The sequence below is a fragment of the Miniopterus schreibersii genome, assembly GCF_964146895.1.
Source record: "Miniopterus schreibersii genome assembly, chromosome: 2".
In the NCBI taxonomy this organism is placed as follows: domain Eukaryota; kingdom Metazoa; phylum Chordata; class Mammalia; order Chiroptera; family Miniopteridae; genus Miniopterus; species Miniopterus schreibersii.
The window spans coordinates 184,485,348-184,513,175 of record NC_138102.1 but is presented as its reverse complement, the minus strand read 5'-3'; the positions used below and the strand labels follow the sequence as shown (position 1 = coordinate 184,513,175).

Here is a 27,828-nt window from a genome sequence, read left to right as displayed (position 1 = left end):
CACGCCCCTGCTCTAGTCGACCTGATCAATCGGAGCGCGGCTTATTACCGAGTGCCGAGAAGCGTCCTCCAATCAGCGGGCGCCGTCGTCGCTCGGGCAACAGCGTCCAAGAGAGCCCGGGTGGGCTGGGCCTCGGCGTCCCAGCGACCGGGGCTCTCCTCACGCCCCTGCGGCCGCGCGAGGAGGAACCTTGGAGGCGGGCGCGGGTAAGGCGGCGCGGCCTGGGCTCCCGGACCCGGGGCGCGAGCCGAAGGGGAGGCGGAGGGTCCGAGCAGCGGGGCGGGCGGGCAGCTCCGAAGGCCCCGCAGCCCCGAGCCGGCTGCTGCCCTACCCCCGGGAGCACGGAGCCTCCCCTCGTCGTCCGCCCAGAGGGCCGGCGGCTCCTTTCCTCACGTGTGCGTGGCGCGCCCGCGGGCGCCCGGCGCGGGGTAGGCTGCGCGGCTTCTGCGGTGAACGGGACTGACGCGGTGTGTGGGGAAGACAGACCATAGAGCCCACCTCCCGCCCCGGGCCTGCGGGGGTCACGCACGGGAAACGGGCGGCAGAGCCTCCGGCCGCGCCGGCTCACCAGCTGCTTCATGCCCCTCGTTTCTTCTGCCCCCACGGCAGTCTCCTGGGTGGGGGGACTCGCGCCCCTTGGGGTGCAGGGGGTTTGTCCAACAGTCCCGCCGCCCGGAGGCGGCAGAGCCAGGGTTCAAAGGCAGCGCCTCCGGCCTTTCTGGAACCTTCTGCAGGTGGTTCCTCAGACAGCCTGTTGGGAGGCGCCGGGTGACCCGTTTGGCTGCACGGGGCTTGTTTACGACCCTGGGTGAATCGCTTCGCTCTCAAGAGGAGCCGTTCATTGGGTGTTTCCTCCGCGGGGCCCCTCGCTGGTGGATTGACAGGAGGAAGACGCGGCCGCGCAGGCTGCAGCCCTTCACGGCCCTGCCCGTCGCCTCCCGTGCGGCGCGCTCGGTGGGCGCGGCCTGGGCTGGACGGGGAGCCTGGCCACGGCCTTTGGTCACCCTGCACCGGCCGGCCTCGCGCTCAGCCTCGCAGCGACCCCGGGAGAGCAGGGGTGTTGTTTTAGTTCTCTCTGCGCTTCCCTTGCCCTCCAGCACCCTCAGGTCCCTGCGGGCCCACAGTGGGTGCTGGTAGATGTTTGTGAAGAAATGCTTCTCGGAGGGGGCAGGGCTGGGTAGGCGGGGGTAAAGGGAGGGGGGGAGGGGGATATCTGCGGTGTCTACAATAAAAAATAAATAAATAAAAATAAGGACTTTAAATTTATGCTCCAGCTCTGTCCGCTCTTTTCCAGACGCCCGCCCCTTCCCCACGCTGAGCCCCCTCGGCTGCTGGCGCCTGGAGACCGGAGCAGCTCCAGGAGGATGGTCCCAAGCCGGGCACCCGCCGCGAGCAGGAATCTCCCGGGCGGCCGCCGGCTGCTAACAGGACGACGGCTTTCGTAGACTTCCCTAGCAGGTGCGCATCCCGAGCGAACGCTTAGGGTTAGTAGGTGGCCAGAGTCCCCCCCGAGGTTTGCTCGGCTGACCCCTTGCCCCTGCGGGGGTGGAAAAATGAACTGCAGGATGATGTGGGTGAGAAACTGCAGGTGAGACGGGAAGCTGACAGTCCCTTGCCTTTTGTAAAGTGTATTTGTCTAAAATCACCCCACATGTAGGCTTGTAAAATCGCATAGGTTGGATTCTTATGGTATTTGAAGATTAGTTTCGGCAGGATGCTGTCCAGGGTATCCACACTGTTTGGGAGAGCAGACGTAAAGGGGAGGGACATGTTTGAGAAAAGGGCGGGCGCAGATAGCACGTGAATAGATACCCTTGCAAGACGGGAGGTTTGCTTTCCACGGTTTCCTCTTAGTTTTGACCTTTAACTGCTGTTTGGTTTCGTTTACCCTGTTTCAGGTGGCATCGTTATTTTTTTCTCTCGTTATTTTTTCTCTCTGTGTGTTTGCAGTTTTACTACTTCAGCTAGTACTGCAGCTGTGACTGCTACTCCTGGCTTGCTCCCTGAACACTTACTATGTCCCAGGCACAGTTTGGAGCCTCCCATACATTTGAAAAAATATTTAGTGCTCAGCAGCTGCTTATGAAAAGTACAGTTACTGTTTCCATTTTACAGGAGGGCAGTGAAGGGGCTACAAGGCAGACAAGTGGTAGAGTGTGGCTTCTCTTCCAGGACTGCTGCCTCATAGAACCTGTGTTCTCTTCAGAATTTTTTATTGATTTCAGAGAGAGAGAAACATGGATTTGTTCTTCTGCTTATTTCTGCATTCATTTGGTGCTGCTTGTATGTGCCCTGGTCAGAGATCAAACCCACAACCAACTGAGCTGCCGTGCCAGGGCCTAGGATCCATGTTCTTGATGAGCACTCCAGTACTCTCAGACATGTAAATACTCTGTACATCCTGCTACGGCCTCAAGACGGCTGTAAGAATACACACAAATGTGGTAAAATAGAAACGTGAGTCAGGGTCATGGACAGATCGAGTACGAAAGTGATGTCAGGAGGAGAGAAGGTATTCAGACCGTCCATGAGGGTTAATACACATGGGCTGCACACTTAGCTTCTTTTTTTTCTTTATTTTATTCACCCCCATCACCATTTATCCCTCCATACCCTCTTCCACCTCCCCCCTCCCCTTCCCCTGACAATCACCACACTGCTGTCAGCTTCTTTTTTTTCTTTATTTTATTCACCCCCATCACCATTTATCCCTCCATACCCTCTTCCACCTCCCCCCTCCCCTTCCCCTGACAATCACCACACTGCTGTCAGTGTCCAGGAATTCTTTCTCTTTTTTTTCTTCTTTGCTCAACCCCTCTACACATTCCCCACCCCCAACAGCTCTGAGCTTGAACACAAGGAAAAAAGAAATTGTTTTAAAAGAGGAAAAAAAAAGGAAGTTGAATTAATTTTGTTTAGTCTTATAAGGCATTTTAATTCCTCTGGAAATGATGAAGCTTTTCTCACACCTGGGTCTGAAAAGTGGTTGTCCTGGGTTCATCACAGAGCCCAGGAGAGCCTGAGAACCACTGAATGACGAAGGGTAGGCTCAGCGTCCCCCCTGATTCGGGAGGGAGTGGGGCCGTTACACTTGTGTGGAGTTTTAAGCATGATTCTGGGTATCAGTACTTCTTAGAAACAGCTGAATTTTGTTTTCCCCTAGGAGTCGGTACATGCTGTTATCCTGTCCCCTAGGGTGGTTTCACTCGCTTGTTTGCTCATTTACTTCACAGTCAGTCACTGGGCACCGGCCATGTGCCAGGCCCTGTTTGGGCATCGAGGGCACCTCAGTGGTGGGCGGTCACTGACCTGGTTCACCTGGTGCCTCCACCTCGTCACCTTCTCCTGCTGGGGTTTTCTGGACTGACTTTGGTTTGCCTTCCTCTGTTGGCCTGTAAGACCCCGAGACGACACTCAGCACCTCGCTCTGCAGCTGCCCACCTGCCTTCTGCCCTGGGATCTGTCTGATTTATCTTCCTGTCCCTTCCCTCAACCTAAAATTAACAATAGCCAGTAAATAGTGAACACAGCCGACTGTGCCAGGCTCTTTAGATACATTACCCATAATCCTCCCACAGCCTTTAGAGCATGGCACTTAACCACTTGGGGTCACTTGCCCCTTGAGAAGTTGGTGAAGGTAATGCTTCCTCTTTCTCAAAAAATCATGTCACACATACTTGGCATTTCTATATATATACCTCACCTGAGGATATTTTTTCCATTGCTTTTCAGAGAGAGTAGAAGAGAGAGAGAGAAACATCAATGTGAGAGAGACACATCAACTAGTTGCCTCCCACACGCTCCCCAACCAGGGCCCAGGATCAAGCATGCAACCGAGGTATGTGCCCTTAGCCAGAATCAAACCCGGGAACCTTCAGTCCACGGACCAATGCCCTAACCACTGAACCAAACCGGCTAGGGCACACTTGGCATTTAATCTCAGAGACTTTGAAGTTCTCCGGAAGCACACATATGGACCTCAGCCCTAGATTCCAGGTCAGAATACTTGCCTTAGAGAGAAAGATTATTTCCACTTTGCAAATGAGGAAACTGAGCCGGGAGGAGGTTAATTTCCTTGCACGTTTGCACAGAAGGTGGTGGAACCTCTTGGGCTCCAGGTCTTCTTCACTCCAAACTCTTCATGTTCCCACTAGGTGCTCAGTAAATGGCCGAGCAAGCGTACGGAAGGCTGAAGGGGGAACTTTCTAGGATATGTGTCCCAAAGCACAGCAGACCATCCATTTGGTATCGGAGTAGACCAGGAGGAGATTTCTCTCAAGTATTCGGACTTAACTGCCAAAGTCTTTTGTGTCGCTTGCAATTTTCCCAATTTAGTCAAGTGATCATCTCCCCCCATGATACTGGTTCCAAGTTTCCACTTCTGCTGCCATTTCTGTTTGGCTGCACACATTTTCCCTCCTGTGTTGAATTATGTTTTCTCTGGATGCCGAGGCAGATGGATGGTGCTTGTGTTATGATTCTGGTATAAATAGCATCTGCTAAAAACTGGACATCAACACGTATGTGGTGAGTGCATATATCAGTGAATTCGCCTTCTCTCCACGTCGCCGCCTGCTGTTAAACGTGTATTTGTTGCTCTGTGACTTGGTGCTTCTCTAGGGGGCACTGGCTTTATAATCCATGTTGACTTCTACCTTGCCACATTCTGCAGTAACCCTGAGTTCATGAATGTCTTAGAATCCTCTTTATTTAGAAAACCTAAACTGAGGGTGATGGAAGCCAGGGTTCCATCAGAACTCATTGCTCACACTCAGAACCTTGTTTAACGTCCAAAACAAGGGTAGAGTTAGCCCAGGCGTCTTCCCTCCCAGTCATAGCTGCTGAGGGCTGTGGTCCATCGAGAATGGAGATTAATGGCATGCTTGCCACGCCCCAGGCTGTGCAGTAGTTGCTGAGTGTAGGAGGGAGAGTGCTGCTGATTCTCTTGCTGGAGGGGCGGCCAATAAACAGCCAAGAGAAAAGCCTGGAGGCAGAGACTCCGTGAAAACGCAGAACTAGGGGCACGGACTGGGAGGTGTTAATAGTTTTACTTTATACTTATGTCTACCCAGCCCCATAGCAAAGGAATGGAATGGTGGGTGCTTTTGGCCTTTTGGTCTTTTCCTTTTTTAAATAAAACAGTTGGCAAAACAAGACCAAGCTCTCTGGAAAGGCATGGTTGGTTCTGTTTAAGGAAGGTGGAAGGGCCTCACTGAGGAGGGACTATTTTCTCAGCCTTGAAAGATGAATTAAAGTGTGCCAGGTGGAGCAGGAGAAAGGGGTCCTAGCAAGAGCGTGAACCAGGATGCGGAGGGGAGGAGCCACGTGCTGCACTCGGAGGACTGAAAACGCAGCATGTGTGGAGCTGTGGTACCTGGAAGAGCCTCCTGCGCCAGGCTGTTAGTAAGGTGAATGATCTTCTGCCCTGCAGACGTGCTGCATGTTCTTTTTAAACTTAAAAAAAATTTAGATGTGAAAATAAAGTTGCAGAGTTAGTGCAGAGAGATCCAGCGTGTCCTCACTTCCCCTCAGTGCTGCCATGTTACAGAATCACCGCAGTACAGTGATCCAAACCGGGTGCTGCCTCGTACAGTACCAGCACCTAAGCAGCAGACCGTATCCAATTTCACAGTGTGGACATGCACTCATTTCTTTGTGCATAGTTCTGTGAATTTTTAACATACATATAGTTTTGCATCGCATGTTTTTAAGCCAAGGAGTGATATAACCATGTGTGTGTTTCAGGAAGATAAAGCCTGGCCACAGAGGAGGGTGGGTGGGAGGGAGAAGTTGGGGACCTGGAAGCAATTTAAGGGCCATTTCTTCATCCAGATGAGTGAGGGTGACCTTGGCACTGACAGTAGGGATGGAGGGGACAGGGGTTCGATTTACAAGGTGTTTTCCTGGTAAAATTCACAGTACCTGCTGCTGCTTAGAGGCCGGAGGCCAAGGGCATCAGGAGTGGAAGCAAACTCATTCCTTCACCCAGTAAGATTGAACACCTGTGAACACTAGTCCCTGCCTAGGTGTGGGCCGCCTGAGACCAGCATTAGTTGAGTACTTATCTGAATAGAATTGTTGTTGCAGACCGGGATAAGGGCTGCCAGGGACAACAGAAGTCCCTGTTGAAGTGTGTAATGGGGCCACTTAGTGTGGGGTGTCAAGGAAGGCTCCTGAGGAAGTGACATGTGCACTGAGATCTGTGGCTGTGGTTCTCAGTGTCAGCACCACCTGGGAACTGTCCGCAAGGCAGATTCTCGGGCTCCACCCCACCCAGGATCTAGATCGGGGACCAGCATTGGTGTCTAGCGAGCCCTCCAGGAGATGCTGCTGGTCTCTGGGACAAGGAAGCATTCATAGACGGTGAGGGGAAGGATGAGTGGTCTAGGCAAAGGGCTACCACATATGAAAAAGGCTCTCCCGTGAGAAGGCCACATGGGAGGGACTGTCCTGGGCCAATGCAGTCACCGCACAGAGAACCCAGGAGAGGGACACAGCTGGCGAAGCAGGCACAGCATCCCTAGGGCCTTGTGATACCATTAAGGACTTTGGTCTTTATTCTAAGGGCAATAGAAAGTCGTTGGAATTTGTAAAGCAAGGAAGTAATAGGAGATCAGCATTTTAAAATGATTCTCCTGGGTGATGTGAAGGAAAGGAGTGTATGGGGGTGGGGGTGGGGTGGTGGTATGTGTGGGGGGGTGTGGTTGTGTGGTATGGGGGTGTGTGGGGGGTGGGTGTGGTTGTGCTGTGTGTGGTGTGTGTGTATATGAATGTGTATATGTGTGTGGTTGTGCTGTGTGTTATGGGTGTGATGGGTATAATGTGTGTGTGGCAGGAGGGGTATGTGTATGTGGTTTGTGTGTGGTTGTATTTGTGTGTGTGTCTGTGTGTGAGACAGGTACGGGAAGAGGAGTGTTGGCTCTCCACCTGGAAACCTGAACTTCGGTGGCGTGCACATGGAGGACCTGCCTGGGTTCCCACACGGTTGGGAGCTGGCATTGTCGCCTGGTTGTCTCGCAGACCCCAAGGCTCTGGTCTTGGGCCTGATAAGCTCGGTGAGGAAATCTGCCTGCCCGTCTGTGCTAACCCTGTCGCTCTTTTGTTTTTCAGAATACAGAATTCAGAAATAGTCTATCTTGAAGGAAATGAAGCAAAATAGCTTCAAAACAAACGTCAACAGCATGAAATCAGGCAGCACCAAGGCCAGGTGAGCCGCTTGCTTCTCTCCTGCTCCCGTGTCAGCTGACACTCAGGAGGTTGTGTTGTGTCTTGTGCTGGGTGTCGGGCCCCAAGAGGAAGCTATATGTTTGGTGGTGCGCTGGGTGTCAAGCCCCAGAGGAAGCCGTGTGTTGTGTGTTGGGTGGTGCGCTGGGTGTCAGGCCCCGAGAGGAAGCTGTATGTTTGGTGGTGCGCTGGGTGTCAGGCCCCGAGAGGAAGCTGTATGTTTGGTGGTGCGCTGGGTGTCAGGCCCCGAGAGGAAGCTGTATGTTTGGTGGTGCGCTGGGTGTCAGGCCCCGAGAGGAAGCTGTATGTTTGGTGGTGCGCTGGGTGTCAGGCCCCGAGAGGAAGCTGTATATTTGGTGGTGCGCTGGGTGTCAGGCCCTGAGAGGAAGCTGTATGCTTGTGTGTTGTGCTGGGTGTAAGGCCTAGAGAGAAAGTTGCTTTGCAGGTTAACAAGGACACCATTATCACTTCCCTCTCATTTTGTCAGTTGTTCACACAGCCAGAGTCTACTAAATGCTGGTTTTTGTGCCAAAATTGTCTGGGAACTTACATCTTCATCATATCAAGAAGCGTCAACTTACAGGTTAAGGTTAAATGTCCTTAGGTTGGTGCCCAGCAGGACTGCAAATGGTAGACAGCCTGGCAAGTTTGGAAAGGGGTTCAGCCACTGTGCTGCAGAGCCCAGACAGCTGCTGTGGGTTATCTCTGCGGAACTCGCACTTGCTGCTCTAGGGGGCGGCAGCGGCACACTCTTCCTCACCGACAGGAAACCCGCAGCCTCCTTCCCGCCTGAGCGCTGCCAGCCTGGTGCACTATAAATAGGACGTGTGAGCTCCTGTCTGCTGGGAGCTGGCAGAGCCGAATGGCTTCCAGCTCGCCCATTTCCAAAGCCTGCCAGTCAAACCGTTTCTGAGATGGGACAACTGTTTGACAGCCTGTGAGTGCGGTCAGTTTCTCTGACACCCCTTGTTTTCCCGTCGCCAGTTGCCGTATCTGTCATCACGTGAGGTATGGTAGTCTGGAAATGTTCACTAGGTAGGAGTGAATTCTGCAGTTTTTGAAATGAAAGAGAGCACATTACAAACGGAACGACATATGCTTTTTCTCTCGGACCAGGATTCTGGGGCAGCAGGGCCTCCAGGCTGGTAAAATTGTTATAAACCATAGCCCCCAGTTCAGTTAAACTCATAGCCATCGTTGTCTGGACCATCGTCACTCGGTGTGGTCCCTGCTCTCATGACTTTAATGGTCTAACAGGGCGGACAGCCATTGAGCAGCCCCGAGGGTCACAGGCATTAATTAAGAAACCTTTCTGACGCTGGCCACTCAGTCTCAGCGTAGGGATAAGAGTTATGGGTGACGCTGAAACCTGTGCCTTGGATGGCGGGGAAGAGAGTGACACCCGAAAAGGCCCAGGCGTTGGAGGGTGCTGTGAGAGTGTGTCAGTGTGTGTGTGTCTGTGTTTGGAGGAGGGGAGTGCTGTTTGAATGAATGACAGGGCTGTGAACATCCTTCATTCATTAATTTGATAAATACATTTGGAGGGCCAGGTATGTGCTGGGTACTCTCGGGCACATGGTGTGAAAACATGATTTTATTTTATGGAGCCTATGATCAAGTTTCTAATGTCCTCAATAAAAACTATAGTTCCCAGTTGTGTTAAGTGCAGGGCAGGTGAAGGACAGGTTGTGATACAGGGGGGATAGTCAGGGGATCGGGAGAGCTCTCTAAGGAGGCCTGGCAGGAAGGGAGAGGAGTTAGCGGGGTGGAGGGTGGGGAGGGACCCGGGCAGAGGGGCCCGGGGCTGTGGAGAGTGGCGAGGTGGGGAGGGAGAGGCAGGCAGGGGCCAGGTCAAGTGCTGCCTGGTAGCATATTACAGCTAACGCGCTGTGATGCTTTCATTAAAGGACACTGAAGTAAAAATGATCGATCTCCCACCATCCCAGCATGGCTGTCTTTGTCACATCTTCTAGACCCCACCCATCTGTGCAAATACATTTTTACATCATTGTATTTGTAGTGCTTACTGTCCTTTTTCTCTGAACGGTGCCCCGGATCGTGTTTTGGGGTTTCCACGTAGCCTTATTGTTGTCATTTATAGTAGCGAGCTGCTTCTCCGTGAAGGCATGTTGACTCCGAGAGGCCTGCGCTATGTTCTGAGTTTGATTTCTGAGTTTGTGTGTGTATGTGGATAGACTTGAAATTTATGCTGCAAGGGAAGGTATTTGTTAAAATGACGTTTGGGAGGAAGGTGACAGCCCGTGTGGGGATTGAGGGAACCCTGACGCTCGGAGATCCTTGGCGGAGGACGCTGTGGCTCAGGCCGAGGAACCGCCAAGCTGTAAGCTGCGTGCAGGTGAAGGGCAGCTTTAGCCACGGCTTTTCCTGTTAAGTTGAATTCAAATGACGGCCTGTATTGTTCTTTGTGATACCCTATCATTTGAAATATCTTTGTAAATCAGCTTGTATTCTTCTCACTCCCATGTTTAGATCCATGCACCGGGCTTGCCGGGCAAATGGAAGGTACTGAGGGAGCGTGAGGCTGGCTGGGGGAGGCTGGGACGGGCAAGCTGGACTGGGCTCCCAGTGTCGGGGTGGGAACCCTGGGCTCCTAGTATTAGATTAGGTATTTATGTAGAAGACTTGCTTTTAATTTTCTACACATTGTTGTGAGTAGGTTGCAGAATTGTTAGACTGATTTGCAAATGCAAGGTGTCCATTTTTGAGGCTCGACAGATTTCATTACTCTGTCAATATGTGTGAACTTCATTGTTAGTGATGTGTTTATGTGAGAATGCACACAGATCACACACACACACACTCCTAGCACAACTGTGCAGAAAGCCTAGGATTCAGTTTCGGAGAGCGTGGGTCTTGGCCTCAAGAGTAAATTTACCTTTCCTCTCTCTGGTCTAATTTCCCCACCACTGAAAATGTGAGTAACAGTATCTGACTCAAGGTTGTTACAGAGTAGGTGCTCAGTATCGCCAGGTGAATCTAGTAGGATCACTTAAATATAACATCGGCTGGTCTTTTAACTTCATTTTAACATTAAGCAGGGAAATGTACACATGAGCCTCCTTAAAAAACTGGACTCATACTTATAAGTCAACTTCTGGTTCTTCTAGTGCAGGGATCTCAGCCTTGTTAAAACACAGATGGCTGGGCCTGCCCTGGGTCTCCAGGAGGTCTGGGTGGAGCCTGATGATTTGCATTTTTGAGAAGTTCCCAGGTGATGCTGATGCTCCTGGTTCAGGGACCACATTTTGAGAACCACTGTTTTAAAGCTACTAGTCTGCCTCACCAGCCTTTTGAAACTAATTTTTTAAAATGGAAAATAAAGCATTTAAAAAATAATGGTATTAATAGCAATAAAAAAGCATGTTATTTCTGCTTGAGGAATCTACAAATGGATTAGCTCTGTCCCCCTGGAGATGAACTGATGATGACATCTCTTGGGGAAGGACTTTCATCTGTCCCCTGAGATAAGAGGGTTCTGTTCACTTTCCTCAACTCTAGGGAGGCGATGCATCTCTGAATCTGTACACACTGCATCGTGTAGTTGGAGATGCTGTGCAGATACCCTCTCCCTTTTTTTTTAAACACGCTGCCATTTTCTTTAAATCCTGAGTCAGATGGTGAGCTGGAGCGTTGGGAGGGCAATGCTTCTCATTCTGTTCCTCACCCTCACCAGTGTGTGGCCTGCAGGGTTCACAGGAATGAACCACCGAGAGCGTAGCTCTTGGAAAATGCTTACACTAGGGATGTTTGGGTCGAACTCCCAGACAGGCTCCATTTCCAGAACTACCCCCATTCGGCTCCGTGGAATATTCATACTGTAACTGAAGTTGCACTTGCCTCTATGATCTGATGTTGGTGGAAATCAGAACTGGAGAGGGCCCACCAGGTCACCCAGTCCGTCCTCCCGCTGGGAGGGGACACTTCCCCACAGGGTACTCAGTCGTACTGGGAGGAATCACTTTTCAGATGATGATTGTTTTTTTCATGCCATCTTCTACTAAGTGTTTCTTGAATTGAACCACTTTGTATTCAAGTAATAAAGTGCACAACAGGCAGTACATTTCTGGGTGATTATCTCACTCCTCAGGTGGTGCAATAAGGCAGGAGGCCAAGCCCTGGTGTGCTGATTGTTATTAGGAAGTGAATTTATGGGTGAAATAAAGTGGTTATTTGCATCAGCAGTGAGTGCAATGAGGAATCCAGTTGTGGCAGATCCTCCCTGCGTGCTCCATGAGCTGGTGATTAATTTTGTAAAAAGAGTAGGAAAGCCTTGGCCGTTGCCAACCATGCAAACTGGATGCCTGGGAAGCGCTCTCCTCCTGGACCCGGCCCTGGGCTTAGTGGTTGTGTAATCCTGGGCAAATTGCTTGCCTGCTCTGAGCATCAGTCTCCTCACCTATGAAATGGGGTGAGTAAAAAGTGATCTGGCATGGGGAGGGTTAAATGGCAAGTTTTCGCAAATCTTAAGCACCTCTCCTGGCTCAAAGTAAGTCCCCAATAAACACTAACTGAATTAGAATAACTTTTTCCCGTTCTTATTCTTCATAAGGCTGAGTTTCTTGTCTCTTAACCTCTTCAGTCTTGTCCAGTGATCTCAGGTACTCCCATAATTCCCATCATTCATGGTGCTCCTTCCTGAGCAGCATGTGACATGTCACTTACCTTGCACACACCCTCACCATGTGTATCACACTTGCCTTTCAAAACTCTGTCCCAATTAAACCCAACTCTCCACTTCCTTGTGCAGCCAAACGTGGCTGGAGGAAAACCACACAGCACCACTGGGTCCTGGCTTTTAAGCTCATGTCCATGGACCCCAGGTGGGCTCTTAAAACTCCCTGGCAATCACCCTTCCTTTCCCACCCCCCTGCTGCCTTCTCTTCCAGACAGCTGTTTCATTCTTTATCGGCTTTCCTTAACCCTGAGTCTCCACTCCCTGTCCTTGCTGCTGCTGACCTGGCTTCCTACTTCACGTGGAATTGTTTTCTTAATTTTAATTTTCAGGTTGTTCATTGCAGGTATGTAGAAAAACAGTTGATTTTTGTATATTGATCTTGTATCCTGTAACCTTCCTGAAGTTGTTCTAACAGTATTTTTTGGCGTGTGTGTATTCTGTAGGATTTTCTGTATCCAAAATTATGTCCTTGGCAAGAAGTAGTTTTTATTGGTCTCCAATCTGATACCTTCGGATTTCTTTTTCTTGACTAATTGCTCTGGCTACAGCCTTTAGCATAGTGTTGAATAAAGGGGGTAAGAGCAGACATCCCCATCTTGCTTCTGATCTTAGAATGAAAGCTTTTCTTTGACCATTAAGTGTGATGTGAGCTGTTGTTTTTTAATTAATGGCTTTTGTCAGGTTAAGGAAGTCCCCTTCTGTTCCTAGTTCCTAATGGTTTTTTTTGGTTTTGGTTTTGGTTTGCTTTTTAACCATGGGGGGCGGTGTCGAGTTTTGTGGAATGCTTTTTCTGTACTCATCGAGATGTGTTTTTTCTCGATTCCATAGATGTTACATTGATTAGTTTTTATGTCTTCAACCATCCTTGCATTCCTGGGACAAATCCCACTTGTTCGTGCCATCTGATTCTGTCTGTATATTGCTGGGCTTAGTTTATTAGTATTTTGATGAGGATTTTCCCTGTATTCGTCAGGAACCGGTCTTTAGCTTTCCTTTCTTTTGGTGTATTTTCTTGGTTGGCATCAGGGTAATACTGACTTCATACAGTGTGTTGGGAAGTGTTCCCTACTCTTTTGTTTTTTGGAAGAATTTGTGAAGGGGTTGTTTTAATTATTCTTCTTTAGATGTTTGGTAGAATTCACCGGGAACCCATCTGGTCCTAGGAATTTTGCAGTAAGTTTTTTGATTACTAATTCAGTCTCTTTGCTTGTTATGGGTCTATTCAGGTTTTTTATTTCTTTAGTCAGTTTTAATAGTTTGTATCTGTCTAATAATGTTTTCATTTCATATAAGTTACCTAATATGTTGGCATACAATTAGTATTCCCTTGTAATCCTTTTTGGTTTTGGAAGGTCAGTAGTAGTGCCCTCTCTTTTATTCATGATTTAAATAATTCGAGTATTCCTTCATTTTTTTCTTGGTCAGTTTAGCTAAAAAATTGTTAGTTTTGTGAATCTTTTCAAAGAACCAGAGATTCTGCCATATTTTGTGAATCTATGGTCCCTAGACTGTTGCTCACCTCTGGTTAACTCCCAGAGTTTTGAAACAGTCCCGTGTGGCCGGTTCTTGTTGTTTTATGAAGGTTTTCAGAGGTCAGCTCTGCCCCACTGTGGGGTGGATGTACAGTGAGGCACTTCTAGAAGCTGATTCCAGACTTTCCACCCTCATGCCCGCCAAAGAAGTGGTGCATGCTAGTTGGGATGCAGGTGGGTTTCCTGTCCAAAGCTTCATTTTCCTATGTTGAAGATTGTTGGATGGACCTGCTAAAAACAGGAGGTCTGACATCACGATTTTGGGTTCACTGTAAGAATGGTCTTTGCAGCAGCATGTTATGGCCTCCGCTGCCCTTTCAAAAAGGCCCGGGGAGGAGGCTGGCACACGTGTGGTGTCTGCTTGAAGGTGATGTAATCTCTTCTCTTTTGCATCGCAGGGAGTTAATGTGTGAAGTGGCTATGGCACCAGGCTGGCGCGCTGCGTGTCCTCACACACAGAAATGCACAAACTTCAGGCCCCACTCTTCACCCTGCCGAGTCTGTTCAAGAAACCGTCTCCAGAATGCGCTCCGGCCGTCTTCCAGTGAGTGTCCCTGGGCCAGCAGCAGTAGCACCGTCGCTCACGCGTGTTCAGTGCGCCAGACTGACTATGCGGGGGCGTCTCAGCACCGGCTCCTCACAGAGCTATGGAGGAGGCTCTGTTATTATCCCTGGAAAACTGAGACACTTGCCCAAAAGTGACAGTTTTTAAGGGACAGGATTGTGATTTGCACCCTCCCTCCCTCCCTTCCTTCCCAAACATTTTTTGAGCCCTAGGTTGACAGGAACTGTCACAGGTTCGAGGAGGAGGAGGTGGGCCTAGGGGAGGAGCTGCCTGGACGAGCCAGCTGCCCAGAGAGGGAGATAGGGCGTTCCAATCGTGCGAGACACGTGTTGCACAGACGCCTGGGCAAAGCACTGAGCGCATAGCCCAGGAGCAGTATTCGGGGAGGGAGGGGCGCGGTGAAAGGGTGAATTGGATTTTGCCTCATGAGTGGGGAAGGCAGTCAGAAGTCACATTTGACAAGGTGTGCGCACTCACAGTTGGCGAGACTTTAATCACATGATCACACGCATCCACTAGGGAGCCTGGGAAATACAGACTCCATGCCAGGTGGCCAAGCGTCTACCCACATCTTAGGGTTCCTGTTTCTAGGGAAAAGGGGGAGAGTGGATAGTGAGGGTCGACTAGCCATTTCCAACACAATGATTCATCTGTAATGAGTCTGTCCCAGTCCAGCAGCTCCCCGTCTGCAGTGTCCTGCGGCTGCAGCTTCGTTTAACCGAGGCTCTGATGGTACCAAGAAGACGGGCTGCTGGGTCAAAGGGTGTCCCACACTAAGGTCTTCCACTCGCCCCCAGGAAGCTCACACCTGTGCACACCACGGGATGCTCAGAGGTGCTTAGTCCCGAGCATCCTAACAGAATGTTATCTTTTCACACCGTGTCCTTTGAAACCCAAAAGCAGCTCTATCGTGAGTTTAACTTGCGTTTCTCTGAGAGCAGAGGTTGACTTTCTCACGCTTCTCTGGCTTATACCTTTTCTTTGGTAATCAGCCTTTTCATATCCTTTGCCCGCTTACCTGCTACGGGTTGGTCTTTTCAGTGATTTGTATGAGCTTCCTTTACATTGAAGATATTCTTTATCCGCCTTACGCACACCAGCATCTTTGTTCATTTATCGTTTGCTTTCTGTTTTTATTAATGGTATTTTTTAATGTATGGAATTAATTTTTCTTAAAGTAAAAAATTACATATATATATATATGCGCATGTATATATATATTCTCCTAGCAGCATTTTCCTTCCCTGAGGTGGTTGCCATTTCCTGTTTGGCCGGCCGCACTTCATGCCTGCACAAGTGCATGTAGCTATGTCCTTGTCTAACTCATGTATTACATGAGCAGAGCCCTTGGGTGAGCGAGAACCTGTCAGTCACAGGAATTAGACGCCCCATTTCTTTTTCAAACGTTTTTTGTTTTTTGTTTGTTTCAGTGTGAATAATTTCTATTGACCTGACTCTCTGTTCACTAGTTCTTTCTTCTAACATGGACAGTTTGTTATGAGGCAGATCAAATAAGTTCTTCACTGCTGATACGTATTTTTATTTTCTCACTTTTTTGTGTACTTTTTAAAAAGTTTCTGTTTCTCTGCTGAACCCCCCTGTGTTCAGCATGGTGTCAGTTTTTCTGTCATCTCTAACATATTTACCAGTCTTAGTTTATACACCTGATCACTTTCACACCTGTTCACTCTGTATGTCTTTGTTTTTGCCCTTCATTCCGTCACCTTTCTTATTTCACTTGTCTTGTAGTTTTAAAAAGATTGAAGACCAGACATTTGTGTAAAAAACAAAAACTGTAGAAACGGAAGTAGCTAACATTCCCCATCTGCAGAAGGAGTGCGCCTTCTCCCAGGCTCCCTACAGATGGGCTGCTCCATGCTCTCAGGCGAACTGGATCTGGGCTGGTTCCAGTCTCAGTTAGACGTCGGGGACCACTGGTTTCAGGTGTCTCCCTTCAACATTTGATGCCTGAGCACTGGTGAGATTCCAGAGATCTCTGTCCCACAGCCTGGCTGTCAGCTGGGCCTACTGGGGAGCTCTGTGCTTTCCAGTCCACCTGCCGGTTTCGGTGTCCTGGAGAGTTCTCTGCCCCCAGCCCAGCCCCGAGCTCTGCCCTCCGCCCGGCCTGCAGTCAGTCTGCAGCAGGCCGCGAGGCGCATCAGCGAAGGCCTGTTGGCTCCAGAGGGACTGGCCTCAGCTCTCTGTCCTCAACGTTGGTGGGCGCTGCCCTACACTTGCTGGAGACCCTGTGTGCCCTGGGCATATCCCACAGCTCTGTGCCCCTCCCCCGGCTTGGGATGATACTTAGGACACATGTGAGGGCCCAAGAGGGCAGGAGTGTTTGCTCTGTGACTGGGTTCCCAGGGTGTGAATCCCTTGCGCAGCACACATGACTGCTAGTGGTTGACAGGTTTCCTTACCCCGTTCAGAGCACCTTTGCCTTTCTCCCTGGGGCTCGGCAGGGGTGCAGGGGTCCTGGGCCTTCTGTCTCTGAGGGTCTGTGGACTCTCTTGTCTGCTTCAGCGCCTCTTTAATTCACTCCGAGGTCGCCACGTTAGGGAGCCTCCATTGACACTGGCCCGAGCTGTAATTACCCAGCTGTAATTACCCTTGTCCATTGGCACCCTTCTGTTCCTCCTCCACTGACACCAGGGTGAGGTTCAGGAGTGAAAATTGGGCTATGCCATCCTGTTGCCGCAAAGCCCCCATGGCACCCCCTAACCAGAGCACAGGCTGGCGGCGGAGGCACGACCGGCTCCTGCCGATGTTCGTGGTCTCTTTTCCTGGTGGCTGCCTGCTCTGCTCGTCCCTCCTTCCTCCCTGTGCCCGGGCTGGCTGTCCTCCACAGCACCCCCGGGCCAGCGCCTCTCCTGGGAACGCCAGGTTGCAGGTGATGTGTCACCTCTTTCCTCCAAGAAGCTTTTCCTGCAACCTTCCATCCTGTCACCCCGCACTGAGCACCCTGAGCACGGGGTCTCCAGTTTACCCCGTTACTTACTCCCCTCCCTTGAGGGGGCTTTGCTTGTGCTCAGCCCTCTGTGAGTGAACAGGGAACATGAGCAGCGCTGGTACCCACAGCCCCAGGAAGGAGGGACATGGTCCCCAGGACCTGCCCCCGGCAGACCTTCACATGGTGTGACTGGGGACACCAACACAGTCAGTCTTACCACCTCGACCAAGGACATCTTACAGCGTGAGGGACTCCCCCAGGGCCCACTGCGGAGGGCAGGCTGGCACTTGGAGAGCCTGTCCTTTGAGCCTGTCATCTGGCCCAGGTCACCCAAGACTTAAGCCATCCCTGCCCTCATCTGGGAGGGTTGAACAGCTTGATAGGACACTCTCATGGAAGGACAATGACAGTCCTCCTTCCCTCTCCGTGCTCAAGAAGAAGTTTATGGAAGACGATGCCATGCTAGGCATTTAGCACACATCCAGAATTTACTGCGTGAGACAGAGACCAAGTAAACTGTGGTCACTAAGCCTTTGCAGTGTCATAGATAAAAGGAGAGATTTACCGAACTACCGTTACTCTTAGCCGCCTCCCCTAGTATGTCATAAAATAAAAAATACGATAATCACATCTTCTTGCTTATGATACTGGTTGGTACTGTGAGTTGATTTGTAGTTACTGTATTTTCTTAGTGATGTCAACTTGTTTCTACAGCAGTTTGCATCTTGGGCAGAGGGAAGGGAGGCCTGTGTTGTATCCTCTCTTCTGTGGTAACTGGGGGACCCAGGGATCTGACTCAGTGCAGCCAGGACACCACTCCTCTTCCGCCGGGCAGGGCAGGCCCCCGAGAGCTCATTCGAAGCACCCAGCATCCTCCACTGCCTCTTAGCATCTGCTGATCTCAGTTATTCCTTGTCTTTGACAGGGAACTGATCTAAATTTAAGAATTATGTTTTTCCCTCGAAAATTAACAAGAGGATGAAAACTCAGTATGATTCTTTAAATATGTTTTTATTGAGTTTTAAAGATAGAGGAAGGGAGAGGGGAGAGAGAGAGAAACATCGATGCTGAGAGAAAAACATTGATGGGCTGCCTCCTGCATGCCTCCTACTGGGGATTGAGCCAGCAACCCGGGCACATGTCCGACTGGGAATCAAACTGGTCACCTCTTGGTTCATGGGTCGATGCTCAACCACTGAACCACACCAGCTGGGCAGAACTCAATATGGTATTTTAAAGATTGATTTGAAATGACATTGATTCCCAACTAAGTTTTATCCCACTGTTCCTGTTTTTCACTTGTAATGACATACATCCTTTATAGGGGAGATTATCTTTGCCTTGTTTTTTCTCTCTGATGTTATTACTGTCATTTTATAGTGATCAGATTTCAGAGGTGAAAGGGTGGCAGCAGGTTTGCCCTGGCAGGCGAGTCATCCCATGGTCAGATGCACAGATCTGGATAGAGTAGACACATTGTCAGAGTTTGTTTGATCCTAGGACACATTAGTGGAATGGTTTTGGTAGCTTAGCTTTACGCATGTTTAGTAAATAGCTGTTTCTCTTTTACAGCCACAGCTGTTGCAAATCCAATACTGTCCTTCTTAGAGGTTAAACGGATTTTATTTAAAAAAATTACCGATAAAGGAGATGAGTTGATAAAAGCCTTTCAGCTGCTCGATACCAGTCACAACATGACGGTGTCCAAGAGTGAACTGAGGAGAGTCATCACCACCTTCCTGCTGCCTCTCACGCGAGAGCAGTTTCAAGACGTGCTGGCCCAGGTACAGTCCGCATAGTGACCTAGAATAACCTGGCCCGGGTACAGTCCGCATAGCGACCTAGAGTAGCCCAACTGGACAAGGAGGAAGTGGATGGCAGGAGCTGTAGCCCAGTCTGACTGTCCCCCATTGTCACAAGTAAGCAGTTAAAGTTTTATTTTTCATAATTAATTAAATTTGGGCAGATTTGGGATGATCTGTGTGAACTTTGGTCATAGCACTGTTACAGTCAATTTCTTTTAGTTTTTTTCTTGTAAGGCTTGCGATGTATAAAGTATTCAGTCAACTTACATTTTGGAACTTGGTACAGATGCTCCTTGACTTACAAAGGATTTACATCCTGATAAATCCATCATAAGTGGAAAATATCCTAAGTCAAAAAATGCACTTAATACACCTAACCTATGACCATCACAGCTTAGCCCAGCCCACCTTAATTACTCAGGACACTCACCTTAGCCTACGGTTGGGCAGAATCCTCTAACACACTGAATACAGTGGAGAGTGTTGATTGTTGAGCCCCGGGATCGCGTGGCTGACTGGGAGCTGTGCCACTGCCCAGCATCACCAGAGAGTGTCACTAGCCCCAGAAAACAGCAAAATTCAAAGTATAGTTTCTATTGAATGTTTATTGCTTTCACACCTTCATAAACTTGAAAAGCCATAAGTCAAACCATCATAGGTCAGGGGCTGTCCATATTTTGGCATTAGTTCTTGCATCCCATGGTTATTGAGTATCTACTATATGCTCTACCGAATATAGAGCAGTCAGATCCTTTGAGGGGATTCCAGTCCAGTGAGGGAGCTCTGAAAGTATTGATAAGTGCTAGGACAGAACAGTTAAAGGCTGTGGGAGTTAGAGGAGGGAGTGCTACCTAAAAATGAGGTGTGGTAGTCCAGGAGGGCTCTTGGGAGGAGGGGTACTTAGCTCGAGGGGAAAAACTCTGCCCACATATATATACATTTACATCTACATTTATTTCTGTTTCAATCTTATTGAAAACCATGAGTTCACATCAATCCTGCCAAGTCTAATTCAATACCTTAGGGTTCATTCTAGTTTTCTTGCTTTCCATGTTTGTAACTAACTTTCAGAAAATGAGAAACTTGGCTTCTATTAGAATACCTAGTATATTTCCTTATTTGTTCAGTCTCCCTGCCATGTGATTCATGTCCAGTTTTCAGCATCCTCGCTTCCCTCTCTGGGCAACCATGGCTCCTCCCACACTGTGGACACTACTTCTCTGCCCCACCTGATGACTTCAGAACTGAACCATCAGGGGACAGACAGGGAGGAAGGGGAGGGGGAGAAAGATGAAGAGCATTTTTCTTTTAAAAAAAGTCTCCCCTTTATTCACTTCCAAAATTCTACAAATTGTAATATTGACTCTTTCACGTTATACTTTATTGTATGTACATTTTATTTATTTTTTTTATGCCAAGTTTATTTTTTATTTTTATTGAATTTATTGGGGTGACATTGGTTAATAAAATTATATAGGTTTCAGGTGTACAATTCTGTAAATACATTGCAAAGTGGCAGGATACAAAATAAAAATACAGAAATCAGTTGCATTTTTATACAACAATAATGAGCTATCAGAAAGGGAAACTAAGAAAACAGTCCCATTTACAATTGCACTAAAAACCAAACAAACAAAAAACAACCTAGGAATAAACATAACCTAGGATGTAAAGGACCTGTACTTAGAAAATTATGAGACACTGAAGGAAGAAATTGAGGAAGATATGAGTAAGTGGAAGCATATACCATGTTCATGGATAGGAAGAATTAACATCTTTAAAATGTCCATACTGCCCAAAGCACTCTCTAAATTCAGTGCAATTACTATCAAGATACCATTGGTGTATTTCACAGAACTAGAAAAAGTATATGAAAATTTTATATAGAACCACAAAAGACCCTGAACAGCCACAGCAATCTTGAGAAAGAAGAACAAATTTGGAGGAATCACGCTACCTGATACCAAACTATACTACATGCCATAGTAATGAAATTAGCATGGTTCTGGCATAAAAACAGACATATAGATGAATAGAACAGGACAGAGAGCCCAGAAATGAACCCAGGCCTTTATGGTCAATTAATATGTATGTACATTTTAAATAAAAGCTTTATTAAGATATAATTTACATTCATAAAATTCAGCATTTAAAAATGTACGTTAGTGGTTTTTAATATATTCACAGAGCTGTGCAACCATCATTGCTATCTAATTCTAGAACATTTCCATCACCCCAAAAAGAAACTCCATCTTCATTAGCAGTAAGTCCTCATTCCTCCTCCCCCTACTCCCCGACAGCCATTCATCTACTCTGTCACAGTGGATTTACATATTCTGGACATTTCCTATAAGTGGAATAATATAGTATGTGATGTTTTGTGTCTGGCTTCCTTCATTTAGCATAATGTTTTCAGGGTTCCTCCATGTTGTAGCACGAATCAGTACTTTACTCTTTTTTTTTTTTTTTTTTTTGTAAAATATATTTTTTTTACTGATTTTAGAGAGGAAGGGAGAGGGAGAGATGGAACCCGCAACTGGGGCATGTGCCCTGACTGGGAATCGAACTGTCACCCCCTGGTTCATTGATTGATGCTCAACCGCTGAGCCATGCTGGTCGGGCAGTACTTCACTCTTTTTTATGGCCAAATAATATTCCATTGTATGGAGAGGCCACCTCAGTCTATCTCCAGTTGATGGACCTTTGGGTTGTTTCCACTTTTTGGCTTTTGTGAACAGTGCTGCTGTGACAATTCATGTACAGGTGTTTGTGTGGACATAGGTTTTCCCTCTGGGGTACATACGTGGGAGCAGAATTGCTGTGTCATATGGTAAAATATTCTTTAGCTTTTAAAGAACATTTGTCCTTGCAAACAGTGCATCAGTTTTTTCATGCGCTTGATTTAACTGACAGTTTATACCAAATGGAGAATAAAAATATTATTTTCTGTTAATGTCTCCTATATTCATGATCTAATGTTAATTTAAAATTTTGACAATCTTCCCAAGCTAATCAGCTAGGCAGGAAGAGGAAAGGTACAGGAAATGTGAAATGTGTGTCTGTTTTTAAAAGCTACATCTGTCTTTAAAAGAAGTTACTGAGAACTGTTGAACTTCAAAGATTAAAAAAACAAAACAAAAAACAGGTCCTAGTAGTCTATCCTAGATGACAAGCATGTTTTTCTAGGACCATGAGCTCCTGTGACCCCTGTGTGAATCAGGGAGGCTGGAGCCTGGTGCCTTGAACAGGAGGCCAAGTTCACCGGGAGTGATGGGCAAGCCTTCTCTTCCCAATCCCTGGAGTCCAGAGAGCGTGTGACTTTTCTAGATCTTGCAATGACAAATCTATGTGGTGATACAGATTTTCTTTTCTGACAGTTAATGTAAGCCTAATGGGAAACGTGTAACGCCGGCAAAATAGTTCATGGGAATTTCCCAGTTAGAGTGAATTTACTTGAGCTTTAATTATATTTCAAGATCCATGCTGAGCATGTTTGACTGTTGGGAGGTTGTGATGATTGATCAGGGCCTGTATCTTAGTTTCCATTAATAGGAATGTGAATTTTTAAAAAAAATGTGGCCCCAGTCTCTGAATATTAATGTAAAAATGTTAAAAGAAGTTGACATGGTAAATAGATTCCAGAGAAGGAAAGAAGAGTTCTGCCTGATTCCTGTGGTTGTGCCAGGAGGGAAAGATATGTCTTTGAAGGTAGTTATCAATGCGAAAACTGGTTTTCAAACTGCCCCCCCCCCCGAGGTCTAAGAATTTGCTTTCAGTGATTCACCTGTGGACGGTTTTGCTTCTTAAACGTTTTTAACAGAATCACAGATATTGAAAAAGTGAGTTCCTAGTGGAGCCTCTCCTTTTAGATGAGCTTCTTTGGTTGTCTAAGGGGCTTAGCTCTTGAGACTGGTCATTGCCAAATGTCTCTGCCCTGTTAGAATTTGCATTGGACCCTAAGTAACAACGTGAAATGTGCAGAATTTCAGCACCCTCAGGAGGTGGTGTTTGGGCCCCTGAGTAACTCTGTAAAACAGCCTGAGTGGCACCTGTGCCCAAGGGTAGGGTTTGAGCCCCGCAAATGTTTCTTTCCTGCTGCGTTCACTCTTACCACCACCCAAACTGTGAGGGTGTCCAGTCTGGAGCTACACATTAAATCTGTTCTCACCTTTCTTCTGCAAGAGAAGGGACACTTTGAAGTGTCTACTCCAAATTATGTCGCCTATAAAATGCCCTACCTGAAACAAATCATAAGGGTCCTTTCCAGGGAAAAGCTTCACAGAGGACCCCCTTCCTCTGGCTCCAATTCCTGGGTGCACCTATTTTAAATGGTAAAGGGAAAGTTGTCCTCTGGGGAGACTAAGATACAACCATGCTGGGCTTGGAGGTGGAACTTCAAGGGCTGAGTGAATCTGAAACCTGACTGGAGAGACAGGAGCCATTTGGCCACATGGGAAAGTGCGCTTTGGGTATTTGCATGAACCTTAATAAATTTATAGTGATTATATATTTATCTTAATTTTAGTTTTGTAATCCTTTTTTGGGAGGAAATAATTTTCACTTTTTAAAAAACTTGTCTTTTCATTTAGAAGTAATTTCAACCTCCAGGAAATTTGAAAGAATAGGAGTAGTAGAGATAGAACCCGCAGTCGGTGCCCTGGACCCTCTACCCGGCTCGCCGGGAGCGAGCATCTCACCTCACCTGCTTCTCCTGCGGTCTTTCCTTGTGTGTGTGCGCAAACAGTACTATATACGGTACACCATACAAACAATACAGGCAGGATATTTTTTCTGTGCCATTTAAGAGGAGGTTGCTTATATTTATGGTTCTTCTAAATCCTTCAGTATGAGGCATAAGAACTGTGCTCTTACATAATCGCAATACTACTGTCAACTTCAGTAAATTAGACGCTGAGAAAATAATTTAATTTACAGTCTTGACAAACTTGACCCACTCATGTCCTTAAGAGAATTTCGAGCCCGGCTGGGCGTGGCTCAGAAGTTGAGCATCGACCTAGGATCCAGGCAATTGGGGTTCGATTCCCGGTCAGGGCACATGCCCGGGTTGCGGGCTCGATCAATGACTCTCTCATCATTGATGTTTCTATCTCTCTCTCCCTCTCCTTTCCTCTCTCTGAAATCAATAAAGGTACATATTTTAAAAAAAAAAAAATTTCGAATTTAAAAGTGACTTTTTTCTATTTTAAAAGTATATGAGTGTACAGAGAGTTCACTTGATACTCAGAAGGTAAAATTGCTGGGCTCAGCCCCTTGGGAAATATATATATATATATTTATACATACTATTTATTAACACACATGTATATAAATATATATTGGAATATATTGTTGCTTTATTTTTTAGGTAGATCTAGATTTTAGGTTATTTTGTAGACAATGTGTTGATGTTTAATTGAGCTCAGATTGGCGTTCGTGTTGTACCTAGTTTGCTGAGCCTGCGTGTCCGCTCAGCCCCCTGTTCTAAGCAGCTGGGTTTGCTAGAAGCCTGTCCCCCTGACAGTGTCCTACCCACATCACCCAGCCAACTGTGCTGCCCTCGGCTTGGGTCTGGATTCCCTAACGGGCTGTCCTTCCTGTTTGAACGCAGGTCCCCCTCACCAGCTCTGGAGCTGTCCTGTACCTTCAGTTCCTGTCCAGGTTTGGAGGAATGGACCTGAACATAAATGTAATAAAGCGGTAAGTGTTGTTGTTTTTTGTTATTGTTCATATGAAAATGTGAAATTTGAAGTGATAAGAGATGGGACATGAGGTCATTAGAGCTGATCATGTCAGCAGGTGCATGTGGAAGATGCTGGTAGAGCTCGTCCCTGTGCAGTTAACGCAGCTAATCCTCAGTCACACATTTATTGCAGCTCCCAATGCTGGCAGTGTGAGGCGGCTGCCAAGATGAGCGCAGCGTGGGCCGCGGGGAGCCTCCTGGCTTCACGCGAACAGGAAGAACTGGAGTATTTGCCACACGACTACCCCTTGAGCCTCAGTGAGGACGAGGGGGACAGCGATGGGGAGCGAAAGCACCAGAAACTCCTGGAAGCTATCAGTTCCCTTGGGAAGAGTGGGCGGAAGTTGGCCGAGAGGTCGGAGGCCTGTCTGGAGGTGTCAGCGTTTGCTTTGGTCTCCGGAGGGTCAGGAGAAAGGCTGGCCCTTCCAGATCTGCTTCACCCCTCAGTTCAGACCTCACCCTCAGGGGCTGCTGTGAGAAAGCAACTGGACAGAGTCAGATCAAGGAAGACGGTGGAGGTGCCCTGCAGCCAAGAGGAGGCCCAGCGGGTCCGCAGGGAAGCTGCCCTCAGGGAAACCTCACAGGCCCTCTCCAGGTGGGATCCCATCGTTCTGAGGAACCGGCAGGCTGAGCAGCTGGTTTTCCCCCTGGAGAAGGAGCCCTCGGCCTTTGCTCCCACTGAACTCGTGCTCAGCGGCTGGAAGGCAGGCACCCCCCTGGAGCGGGACATTTTTAAGCTCCTTTATAAGAACAGGCAGCCAGCAAGAGATCCTTTGCTGACTCCTATGGACAAGGCCTCTCTCCAAGCCATGAGCCTGGAAGAGGCTCAGATGCGCCGAGCAGAGCTGCAGAGAGCCAGGGCCCTACAGTCCTACTATGAGGCCAGGGCTCGAAGAGAGAAGAAAATCAAAAGCAAAATGCATCGCAGAGATCTGAGGAAAGGAAAGGCCAGGAAAGGCCTGGGAGAGGTTGAGGAGCTGCGGAAGGTCAGTTCCAGCGCTGCACTGGGAGAGCTGGCAAAACTCAAAAAGGCCAGAATGATGGAACGCATGAGCCTGAGGCACCAGAGCTGTGGAAAGTGGGCCAAGTCAAAGAAAATCATGGCCAAATACGACCTGGAGGCTCGCCAGGCTGTGCAGGAACAGCTGGCCAGGAACAGAGGACTGACGCAGAAACTCCAGGTGGCCCCCGAGAGTGAGGAAGAGGAGGGAGGTGCGGAAGAAGACGGTGACCCCCTTGTCCTTGACGCGGCGACTGAGGCACAGAGGACAGCAGGTGAATCCAACCCCTGGATGGTCAGGAGTCACCCCAGCGATACAGAGGAGGCTGAGAGCCGGGAGGACCCTAAACTAATTCCAGAGCCCGCGGCCCACGAGGCTTCTGAAAGTGAGGGAGAGGAGGGACCAGTGGCTGAGGAAGTTTTATTGAAGGAATTTGGGGAAAGGCGATTGCTTAGGAAGAAGTCTGGGCTCTACCGGGACACCAAGCCCGTGGGCAGACAAGAAGCAAAAGATTCTGGCCGCCCGGAGGTGCTGTCCGAGTGGAGGGCACTGCCTCAGGAACTAAGTGAGGACGACCGTCCTGCCAGGAAGCAGAAAGTGAGCTCGACGGGGACAGTTTTGCAAGTCGGGAGAGAGCGACCTGCAGGGGAAGAAGAGGAGCCCCTGTGGCTGCAGCTACAGGAGCTAGGCAGAGGGGGACGCTTTCAGAATAAGGAGCCCCCCGGCCCTGCCCTAGAGGGGCAGCTGCTGGAGGGGAACCCAGACAGTCAGCGTGGTGCCTGCAAGGAGGAGGAAAGGAAGCAGCAGATGATTGACCTACAGAACTTCCTAACCCCCAGATCTCCTTCCGTGGAGCCTGTGGCAGCCCCCACGGCAGTAGAGGCATCAGGAGATGAGCAGGAGAGAGCGCAAAAGCAAATGGTAAAGGAAGCTTTTGTTGGGGATGATGTCATCAGAGACTTCCTGGAAGAGAGGAGGGAGGCTGTGGAGGCGAGTAAGGCGAAGGACGTGGACCTGGCCCTGCCTGGCTGGGGCGAGTGGGGGGGTGCGGGCCTGAAGCCCGGGGCCAGGAAGAGACACCGGTTTCTTGTGAAAGCCCCCGAGGGTCCTCCAAGGAAAGACAGGAATTTGCCAAATGTGATTCTCAGTGAGAAGCGGAACATCCACGCAGCAGCTCACCAGGTACGGGTGCTTCCGTATCCATTTACCCACCATTGGCAGTTTGAGAGGACCATCCAGACCCCTGTGGGGTCTACATGGAACACCCAGAGGGCCTTCCAGAAGCTGACTACGCCCAGGGTTGTCACCATGCCAGGCCACATCATTGAGCCTATAAAAGCCGAGGATGTGGGCTTCCGGTCTTCAAGGGCGGATCTCCGTGTCATACAGAGGAATCCCAAGCGGCTCTCCACACACCACAGAAAACAGCTGGAGAAAAGCTCTAAGGATTGAGTTGCTGGAGGAGTAACATCTTGGTGCCCAGACCCAGGAGCCGGGACTGCTCCTCCACGGGCCCGGTTTTACTCTGAGCTGCACGATGGATTCCAGAACTGGCTCAGCGCACTGTGGATGCAGTTAAGCCATACTTTAGAAGTAAAGGCATTTTCATCTATTAAAAAATTCATTTAGAGAAGATTCTGACATCAATATAGGATATATTTCAGAATAATAGAAATAATGCTGTATTAAAATGGAAACATAAATTAAAACCAGATTAATATATGCAGTGTACTTCAGACTTGGAAATAATTTTAATTTTGAAGTAAAACTATTAAGATGCCAGATTTAAATTTTGTTCATATTTATGCAATTTAAATGTCTTTCAGTGGAAAGGGATCATATTTTGGTAGCTAGAAATTAAATATTTTTAAAGCTCTTTGAGTGAGCTTTGCATCCCATAGCTCTGGCATAAGCCACGGGGCTCCTTTGCTTTATCTGCAAAATGCGAGTGCTAAAGTTTGAACTTTACTTCTCCATCAGCTGTGAAGTTTTTTGGTCTAGTGTATGATTTAGGAAACACTGTTTTAGTAAAAATGGTTATTGTCTACTCTAAATGAGTAAGCCTCATTTTCCCAGGAATTGTGTAAATTTGGTGTGAGATATTAGCATATGTTAGTATTAAAGCTTTCATGATTGCATCCATCATGGATGCAGCTTAGGTGTAAGAATTACTACAGCAGGAGGAGGGGGAATGGGGACCTACTACTCAGTGGGTGCAGAGTTTCAGTTTCGTAAGATAAAGTTCTAACGATGTATTGATGATACACAACAATGTGAATGTACTTAACATCAATAAACTACTTTTTTAAATGGTC

General features: G+C 48.3%; 1 protein-coding gene across 2 annotated transcripts; it reads left to right on the top strand.

Moving 5' to 3' along the window:
* The first annotated feature begins 70 nt into the window (after nt 1-70).
* On the top strand, nt 71-27,828 carry LOC308553857 (U3 small nucleolar RNA-associated protein 14 homolog A-like). Of its 2 annotated transcripts, XM_081130217.1 has the most exons (7): nt 71-206; nt 1,295-1,458; nt 7,111-7,207; nt 13,851-13,996; nt 18,540-18,751; nt 24,381-24,469; nt 24,646-27,828. In XM_081130217.1, exons 3-7 carry the CDS (start codon nt 7,146-7,148, stop codon nt 26,963-26,965), a joined length of 2,829 nt encoding a protein of 942 aa, XP_080986343.1. In that variant the 5' UTR covers nt 71-206; nt 1,295-1,458; nt 7,111-7,145; the 3' UTR covers nt 26,966-27,828. The 2 variants fall into 2 exon arrangements, with proteins under 2 accessions (XP_080986343.1, XP_080986344.1); XM_081130218.1 differs by lacking the exon at nt 18,540-18,751 and having other exon boundaries at nt 95-206; nt 24,646-27,822.